At 35.9% G+C, this 9,908-nt stretch overlaps 1 protein-coding gene across 1 annotated transcript; it reads right to left on the bottom strand.

Moving 5' to 3' along the window:
- Positions 1 to 7,940: 7,940 nt before the first annotated feature.
- LOC143630991 (uncharacterized) lies at positions 7,941 to 9,195 on the bottom strand. Its single transcript, XM_077099861.1, has 3 exons — positions 8,622 to 9,195; positions 8,096 to 8,513; positions 7,941 to 7,993 (listed from the first exon to the last, which is right to left on the bottom strand). The coding sequence occupies exons 1-3, from the start codon at positions 9,144 to 9,146 to the stop codon at positions 7,941 to 7,943; spliced, it is 996 nt and encodes a 331-aa protein (XP_076955976.1). The 5' UTR covers positions 9,147 to 9,195.
- Between the last annotated feature and the right edge of the window lie 713 nt (positions 9,196 to 9,908).

Raw genomic sequence — 9,908 nt, 5'->3', positions numbered from 1 at the left:
TGATAAATTCAAGAAGATTGAAGTCTACTCGGTGAGTATTTTACTTGGTAAAATATTCTTTAAGTAAAGTCTACCCGGAAACTGATCCCGAGTACACTTCTATGTTTACCAAGTCTGAAGGAAAGCCGAGTACATTGCGTACTAGGAGACTGAAGATTAATGAAAAGCCTACCCGGAAGACTTGTTTTACACTTAGTTTATTTTTGAATATGTAATTTGAATATGTATTATCGGATAGGGTTTCTAAAAGGAATGACAGCTGTCCTAGGTTGGCAGACCTATAAATAGAATATTTAGGGCACGCCGCCAAAGAGACAGACGGAAGAGAGAGAAAGAGCACAATACGGATAAGACCGACTCATTAATTTAGAGAATATTATGTGACGGCTGTCTTAGGATTCCTAGAATACCCTAGACCGATTATCCGTTTGTATGATTTTAATATGATATAAATGGAAATCTTTTGAGTGAATCCTGAGTGTGCCTCTCTATCTTTGATTATTCATTGCAACCATATGTTGGTTATTGATTCCGCCTTTAACAAACGGATATCTCTCTAAATATAGCAACCCGTCATTAACTCTCTTGTCAACACGATTAATCTGTGTGAGTTATGACTTGATTGATTAAGATCCAGCTGAAATCAAAGGGACCAACATATGGCAAAGAACAAAATGGTGCAAAAATGATTACACATCAACCAAAAGTTGATAAAATTTACAAACACGAGGGTTTAAACTAGAACTACAAAGGTGAGGCATCAATATAAGTCCTAAACACCTTGAATGTAAGGCATGTAAGTCCATATTAAGTGGCATATAAGTTCAACATTCAGCCTCAAAGTTTGAAAGGTTTTGAGAAGATATATTTCTTAAAGAGAATTATAAATGTTCTGTCATTAAAGATATTTTGACAAAATATCTGGGGGTTGAAGTCAATTTTGGGTGATTTGGATAATGCCAAATAAGCCTTGGGAAGAGACATGGGACATCATACTGCAATAAGTGTTATCCATTTATGTATTATGTAACTAATTGAATATTAAACATATCACCAAAGTAATGAAATTCATGCCAAGTAATTACCTGCTATTAACCTGCCTAATGTGTCACAATAATGCTGAGAATGAAGTGTTGAAAGGTGACTTAATCAATATGATCCCATGTTGAGAAATTTTCATAAAAGAGAAAGATTTGAAATGATAAACTGAAATTTATCTCATAATGCACCATTTTCTCTTAAACTCTAAACTGAAAAGAGAAAACTGTTTAAAAGTAAGGTTTAAGTCAAAAAGGGTTGCATTTTTACACTGAATATGTCTGAATATGTGCTTTCGAATAAGCTTAGATGTTTATGAACTTTCGAGTAAACTAAGTTGTTTAGTTGGAGTTTTACTCATTCGAGCATACTCGATAAATGTTTGATATGGATATATCTCTGACTATGCTTTGAATAAGTGTTTCGAGTAAACTTGTATGTTTATTTGAAATTTGCCTATTCAAGCATACTTGATGAATCCTTGATTTACAATTGTCTAACTAAGTGTTTTTCGAGTAATCTTGAATATTTACTTGCTATTTAACTCTTTCAAATAAACCTGGTATTCCTAAAAATTAACCAACACAACATACCAGTCACCAACATACTCACTAGACATTAACTGTTGGGCCATAATTTGGTTAGACTGATGCATATCAAAATGCCTTGACATGATCAAGAGTAAAGTGACATAAACGAAGACGAGTTAAAGAATTGCATTATAGTTATGGTGATGTTGTACCGAAATCCCTATGGATTTCGGTTGGGCTTGGGCTATGTATGTAAACTGAGATCCAATATGGATCTCGGTGGGCTTTTGGCTATAGTTAGGCTAGTGTGTTGGATACCATATATATAGAACATGTTGTATAGGGTTTTGGGCTAGTTCAGCGAGTTGAGCAGTTGTTGAGAGCCACCATAATCTCTAGAGAGCATTTTGTTTAACCACTGGATTCGGTTGAAACTTGTTACCTTTCACTTGAGAAGCTTGTCTATTAACAGCACGGTAGTGACACTCCTTTGCCAAATGCCCGCCGATCCCGCATACGAAAGACGCCTTCATCCTTCTTCTAATGTCAACGGAAACACTTGCCTCATGTTTGAATTCCTTCTTAGGAAAGGTTTTTCCATTATTCTTGCCCCTTGGTGCAGCCTTCTGATTTTGCTTGTAATAGGGAACATATAGACGATTAACACAATTTCTGGCTATATGTCCTGGCGTGCCACAGTGGTAACATGTTTGTCTCTTAATATAAATGTCACCTACTGATTTATCAACACATGGAGATCCGGAGGATCTATGAGGACGAGACTGTCCTTCTTGTGCTGAAATCTTACGTGCCTTTCCTTTGTTTCCACACCTCTGTGTATTATTATTAGTACAATTTTGAGTTGTGTCATTTGAGTTTGATGACACGTTAGAATAGGATTCATTTTCACTAGCCTGAACACCATTACTATCAGAAGCAACATCATTTACTATATCTGCACATGAAGTAGAAACATCAAAATTGTTCACACATTTAAAAACAGGCTTGATTTCCTCTAGGGATCCTGATCCAACAATTTCATATTGAACCTGTTTACCATACCTCATGTCTTTTATCTTTTCCTCCTGTTCTTTGGTAACAGTGGTAGGGACTTAATTATGGTAGTAGGGTGGGGGAACTTGACTGAATCCTATTCCCTCACCTTGATTTTCCTTCCACCACAATTGGTTTTCAATCATTGAGTTAACTACTTTACTGGAACCATCGAATTTTTTAAAATCAAGTTCAGCCTTTCAAACTTACTAGTTAGATTTAAGATTTCTAACTTGGAAGCTTCTAGTTTAGCAGTTAACTCCGCAATTTCTTGTTTGGCATCTAGGAGGTGACAGCTTTTTATGCTAAAATCATATTTAAGCTTAAATATGTCCTTCTTTTGTGCTTCTATTTTGTCTAGAAAACCCTTTTCATTTTCTTAAATTTGAAATTTTCTTATTTTATTCTCTCCATATCTCTACTTAAACTGTCGTTATAAAGCTTATACATTTCTATTTTTTCACCACAATTTAAAGAACATGGTTTAAAACTTATCTCAGATGAATTTTGATATACTACTTGTGAGGGGGCAGATTGATTAAGAGTACTTCCAAACATTGAGATGAGTTGTGGAGAATCCGTTGAGTAATTAAAGATTAAACTAATTTTCGCTCCAAAATTTCTCAAAAAAATATGATCGCCAAAATTCTCAAGAAAGATGTCCCGCTCTAAAGAAGTGTCTAGGAAAAATTCCGTTCAAGACAAATTTTCCGAATTTCCCGCCAAAAATTCACTGGAAATCACCCGAAAAAAAAATTTCGCCAAAATTTTCAAAAATGAAGTTTACTTATAAGGAGTATTCTGGGAAAATTTCGTTCAAGAAAAGTTTTCCCGCCAAAAAACTCTTTTTTTTTACTCAGTTACTTTGACCGAGAACTAAGTTTGGCCGAAAACAAGGGTTGACCGAAAACAAGAGATGACCGAGAACCAAGTATTTTGACCGAGAACTATGAACTTTGACCGAGAACACGCGTTGACCGAAAACAGGATTTGACCGAAAACTCTAGTTGACCAAAAACCCAGCTGGCCGAAATCACTTTGGTAACCGAAAACTCTGGCCGAAAACTCTTAAAACTTGGCAGAGAACTCTTAAAACTTGGCCGAAATCACTTGACCGAAAACTATGAAGACTGGCCGAAATCACTTGATTTTGGCCGAGAACTGATTGTTATCGAAATCAGGTTGCAGCCGAGAATCAATTGAGGCCGAGAACACTTAAATGCCAGCCGAGAACACAGGTTTCACACCCAAAGTCAAACACAATCGTAACAAACTTCCGAGGAATCAGAAGATTGATTTATTTCCAAGATAAGATCAATCTTTTCCCAAAAATAAGTTTTCTTCTTCTCAGATCAGCAACTCGCCGGAAATCAACACCAACACCACCACCAAACCTTAATATCTTAAATCCGTTGATATCACAATAACGAGCCTGAGTTCGTCAAAACCTTCAGAATCTTTACTTGAACATGTTCAGCAACTTCAGCATCTGCATCCAATACTCTACCATCTCCCCCTTATTGACAGCATCATCCAATTTGAATCTCTAATACTTCATATGTTTCCGTTGCAAGAAATCGCTCTTGAAAGAACAATCAACTTTGATAGAAAGATCAACCACAATATTTTGAAAACAATTAAATAAAACAAAATAAGACATACATAATTTTTTAATTTTTAATTTTTCTAATTTTTATGATTTTCATGAAAAGACTTGAAATGAGATCATACCAGCTAAACCAACTATAACACAATAACCGAAATCATATTTCATTAGCAGAAGACAAATTTTAAAACGATTTCTTAACACAATAGTTCCGACAAGAGTAATCAAGAAGTAAATGATGTTCCAAAAGTAGTCAAACAATTATTAACTAAAAATAAGCTAATCTAGACACTAAGTAATAATTCTAGTCTCTTAAACATAACTTAAACTACTAACCGGCAAGTGTACCGATCGACTCTAGTACAGCTAAGTAAGTCCGGATATCGAACCCACGAGACTCTATAAATTACGTATACTAGCTAATTAGACTCAACTACAAGACGTGACTATTTAATAATAATGTTTGAAGGGGGTTTTAAACTAATTATTAATTAACTAAACCTAAACCTAATTAAATAAAATATAAAACTATTAAAACACTTAGATTAACTCAGATGATGAAAATAACTACCTAGGCTTGAATCCTCGATGTCACGACAATCAATCAAATGGGAAACTTAAGTTATGGAACTGGGATCGTAAAATAGACCCTTGACAGAAAACCCGAACAGGACCCTTGACCTTCAAGAAGACACCTATGGATTTCTAACAAGTTTTAAGACTCACCAGTTTTATGAATTAAACTTCCTTATGGTTATTTAATAATTTATGTCTAAGTATCTTTATGACGAAATCCTACCTTACAGCGCGGAAATCAAAGATAGTTAAGAAGACTCGATTGACTTAATAGACCAAGCTGACAATCAAACCTAGACAGACTCCTTACGAAAAACTAAATCTAGCAATCCTGACCAACAAAGATCTATCAATAACCTATCACCTTACAGCTTTCTAGGCTAGCAGCTCGCTTTTATCTATTTAATTGATTTTATTGTTTCTATGATTTTAATGCATATCAATCATAAACTAGTCAAGAACACACAGTAAATGACCTAACAAAACCCTATCCTATGAAACAATCACCAACGGTAATGTGAAACAATAAATCCAAGTAAATAAAACCAAGCAATAATACGCATCAATTAAATCAAACTCAACACTTTTGTTAGAACATAAAATCCATATCGAAAAGAAATCCCAATCAAATCAAACTGAACAAAGGTTCATCACGACCTAGGTAGTTTATGAAGTTTAGCCTAGCATCATATAATCTAAATCAAACAAAGCAAATAAAACTGAAAACATGGTGAAATAATGAGAAACGAAAGATTAAAGGCGATAAAACCCGTAGTCTTCGATCTTGAACGTAAAGCTCTTCACCGGCTTTTCTCGTGCCTTCAAAATCACCACAAGACTTGAAAGTATGCTCCAAGAAACTCTAAAATCGTCTAGTGGCTTCCAAGTTATGTCAGGTTTAAGTTAAAGGTGTTTAAATAGCGAAAACCAGGCCTAACAATAACCGAAAACAAATTAAAAACCCATCAGCATTGCCTAGACACCTTGCTAAGGGCTTTTTGCCTTTCCCCTCCGCGCAGCGCCGCATGCTCCACCATGGGGACCGGTCAGACAGGCCCGGTCTGACCGGTTCTCTGTTCTGGTTCTTCCTGACGCGTTCCGGATCTCCGTTTCGGCTCGTTTTAGCTCGTTTTTCGCCCTTTTTAATCACGATCAAATCCCGGAACCTACGACACACAAAAACATTAGTAGTATACAAATCTTGACTAAAAACGAACAAAAACAATTAAAATATTAAATAAAATAAACAAGGGACACATATATATTTTGCATTATATCAAATATCCCCACACTTATTCTTTTTTTCGTTCATGGACATGTTTGATGTAGTTGGATCAGAATCGGAAAATTAAAGTCTAACAAACATATAGGTTAATTTTTAAAGCTCAGAAGAACGCAAAAACCGCGATCACCGATATTGTTGTCCACTTAAACTCATGCCTTAATCTTTACCGGGACAAATATGATCCGACAATTTTTTACTCAGTGGTTTACACAATTAAGACCCGCTTATTTTCAGTTTTTACCGGACCAGACCACCCCAACTTGACTTAAACCTCAAAATTAGCAGATTTAAAACCTTTTGTTGCTCTATTTTTTTTTTCTTCATGAATAGTTAAGACGGTCAAGGGTATTGTTTATCCACCTAAGCTTAAGCATCAAAGTCTACCAAGCAGCCATTAGATACGATTAAGGTTCAATTATTTTATAGCTAGTGTTCCCCACAACATGACGTACCCCCGTTATCAAGCAAAACCCCGAAACCATCACCGTAGGTGAGCATGCAAAATTTCATTTGTAGGGCTTACATGTAGCGTGTCCCTTGTGGTTCGTTTCTCAATGGTAATGAGACGCGAGCAAGAGGACCCTACATGGCTAACAGCGTGGATGATCAAGTCTGTAGTGAATTTGTACTTTTGTACTCTTGTGATCATGTTTATAGACTTATAAGTGTTTGCTCTTTTGGCTTTATTTTAAATATCCACAACCCCACTTAGGAATTGTGAATACCCAGATGAATAGATTGCATACAGACTCATGGTCTCCGGACCCGAAGCATCCCATCAATACAGGATTTAAGGTCATAAAACCATACGCCAATGAGGTGTAAAACACTAAACTACCAGTTTAAGATTTATATCACAGGCTACACGGCAAACTCTAACGTTAAACCTACCCAAGCATCATATGATAACGTATTCAGATTTTTAAAATTTTATGACATTTCCACTTTTCATACCAATAATTGAGGCTTGAGTATGGCCCGACCTTTCATTACTTATTTTCCACGGACAAAACGCTTTACCCACAAGAGATTTCCGACCCATTTTATCAAATTGCCCTTTCATTTTCAAGGCTGAGCCTACCGACACATCCCAAGTTAAGTGCTTTTTCTATTATTTATTTCATATTATTAGTAGTTTGAAAAACCAATTTCCCGATAAATATCATCATCTTCCACTTTAACGCAAAAACTAAATCAAGGGACATTTTTAAAGCATTTTTCAATTTTTTTTTAAATAAAAACTCAATTTAAACTACGACTCAAATATCCTATCCCCACACTTAAATTATGCATTGTCCTCAATGCAAGGATAAGGACGACTTAAAAAAAATTAAAATCGGACTACAAAAACTAAGACTCTAAAAATTAAAAATAAAAACAAAATAAACAGTTAATAAGCTAGATAAATGGAAAAGACTTAGCTGGTAATATGCGAATGGAAAATGATGCCAAAGTCTTCTTCCATGAATGCCCTCCAACTACGAACGTGCTCAGCAAATGTTAACTCAGTTTCTCACGAACGTAAGCGGCCAAACAAAACAAACATATCTAAAAATGTATCTTATCAAAACGATAGATATTAAGTAATTAAAATATTTTACCAACTCAACAAATAAATCATGAATAATTAGCAGCAAATAAACAAATAAAAAGTATACAGCTCGGCTGCTCCATCCCCACACTTGTATTTTTCATTAAAGTCTTCCTTGGGGATCTTCTCTCTAGCTTATTCAGTCTCTCTTTTACCTAGCAAAACTTAAAAACGCAAAAAAAAAACAAAGACGAACTACAAAAACTACGTTAGTGACTCGATTAATTATACAAACTCCGCGAAACCTCCCCACACTTGAACTTAATCAGGAGGTTTCTCCTTTATCTGGACCCTATCAAACCCGTTTAGTTCCACTCGAAATTTATCACACATTAATATATCAATGATGGAACCACAAAATATTAAATTAGAATTAAAAGTCAGTAACGGGTCAGAACACCTATATTTAAACTTACCTGGCAAAAGCCGAATGTGTTGTAAGTATTGAGAAGACTGGTCGTGTTTGACTATTAATTTTTTCATTCCTGTAGACCATCTTCTAAAGTATACGCAACTTCGGTTTTCAGGTAACCTATCATCCTCGACCTTATCCCGTGGTTTTAATTCCTGATCAGCATTCAAAACACAGTCCACGGGCCGGTAATGGTGTTCTTCCTCTAACACCACATCCTTATCTACATTGTCCTCTATAAGGAGGGCCTCGAAAAATGCAACATCCTCACTAACGTCCAACGTGTTTCCCTCATCATAATCTAACAATCCATCCAACTCCATATTTAGGAATTCATCTTCCTCATTAAGCTCATTATCAACCTTAACCATATCCTCAACACCAAACATTAGCTCGAATGACTCTCCCAATTCTATCTCATCCTCAAACACAGGTTTCACCATAACTAATCTCAGATATGCAGCCCACTCCTCCTCGTCACAATCATCATCGGAGTCACTACAAAACTCAGTACAATTAGCGATATATACCTGTGAAACCTGAGGTGGGATTTCATCAGCCACTCGTGTCTCCGTATCCGGGATGAGCTCCTCTTCTTCATCTACATATTCCATGATTGGCTCTTTCCCTTCTTCTGAAAACGTCGGGAACAACTCGCCTAACCGATTCATATATCCCAAATAGTTGCCTTCCGCATCATACTTATAACCAGGTGTCGGTTGCTCCTCCAGCTGCACACTCTCCTCTTCGTTTATCTCATCATCAGAGTCACTCCAAAAATCAATAATAGCATGTGAAACCGGAGGTGGGACTTCAACATCCATTTTTGTCTCCGTTACTTGAATGATCTCCTCATCTGAGTGCTCAACATATTCCAAGGATCTTAACCTCTCCATTTCATCTTCTTCATCCAGTCTCCTAGAAATTTCTTCTACTTGACGTTGGAGATCTGTAATATTATCCTGGTGATTTTTGAAGATGGTATCATGCTCGACGAGCATCTTTTGGGTATCTGTAGCCATGTATTGGACCAACATCTTTTCTATCCTACCCATAGCAGCTACATCCTCATTAGAAAAGCTTTTAGAAAATTGATCATAACACTGCTCCTGGTTTTGTTGAGGTTGCTGATACGAATTATCAAAATAATACCGAAAAGGTCCCTGTGAAAAATTTTGTACCGGCTGCAAATATGGGTTAGTACGATTATATGGACATGCACGAGTCATATGACAACCAGCGCGTCTATAACAAATAAAGCGAGAACCCTTGTATGGACAATCATAGTGTAAATGAGGATCACCACATGTATCACAATTAATGTTACTATTATATGGACATTTAATGGTAAAGTGAGGTTTATTACAAAAATCACACATAATTACAAGAATCTAAACAAGCAAAAGACACGGACAATTAGACACCTACGACTCACAATAAAAAATATAAACACGTAAAAAGTTAATTAACTAAAACCCTAAAAACTCAAAAGCAAAAACACAATAGCACGTATATAGCAAGTAAGTCCAATCAAAACTAATAACGCAATCGCCAAGAGTCCCCGGCAACGGCGCCAAAAACTTGATGTGCTAAAAGTAGTCAAATAATTATTAACTAAAAATAAGCTAATCTAGACACTAAGTAATAATTCTAGACTCTTAAACTTAACTTAAACTACTAACTGGCAAGTGTACCGGTTGACTCTAGTACAGTTAAGTAAGTCCGGATATCGAACCCACGAGACTCTATAAATTACGTATACTAGCTAATTAGACTCAACTACAAGACGTGACTATTTAATAATAATGTTTGAAGGG

Source organism: Bidens hawaiensis, unplaced genomic scaffold, assembly GCF_021521415.1.
Source record: "Bidens hawaiensis isolate Kalapana, Puna unplaced genomic scaffold, B.hawaiensis_p1.1 tig00005897_1, whole genome shotgun sequence".
Taxonomy (NCBI): domain Eukaryota; kingdom Viridiplantae; phylum Streptophyta; class Magnoliopsida; order Asterales; family Asteraceae; genus Bidens; species Bidens hawaiensis.
The sequence above is the reverse complement of the archived record's forward strand: the minus strand, read 5'-3'. Positions and strand labels throughout refer to the sequence as shown.

What these genes read in the sequence shown, in the direction of transcription:
- LOC143630991 (XM_077099861.1), bottom strand. Translation starts at nt 9,146, where the DNA reads ATGGGTAGGATAGAAAAGATGTTGGTCCAATACATGGCTACAGATACC. An exon ending in TCCCACCTCAGGTTTCACAG is followed by an intron (nt 8,514 to 8,621) that starts GTATATATCGCT and finishes CCTGTGTTTGAG; the next exon opens with GATGAGATAGAATTGGGAGA. An exon ending in ACACATTCGGCTTTTGCCAG is followed by an intron (nt 7,994 to 8,095) that starts GTAAGTTTAAAT and finishes ATAAATTTCGAG; the next exon opens with TGGAACTAAACGGGTTTGAT.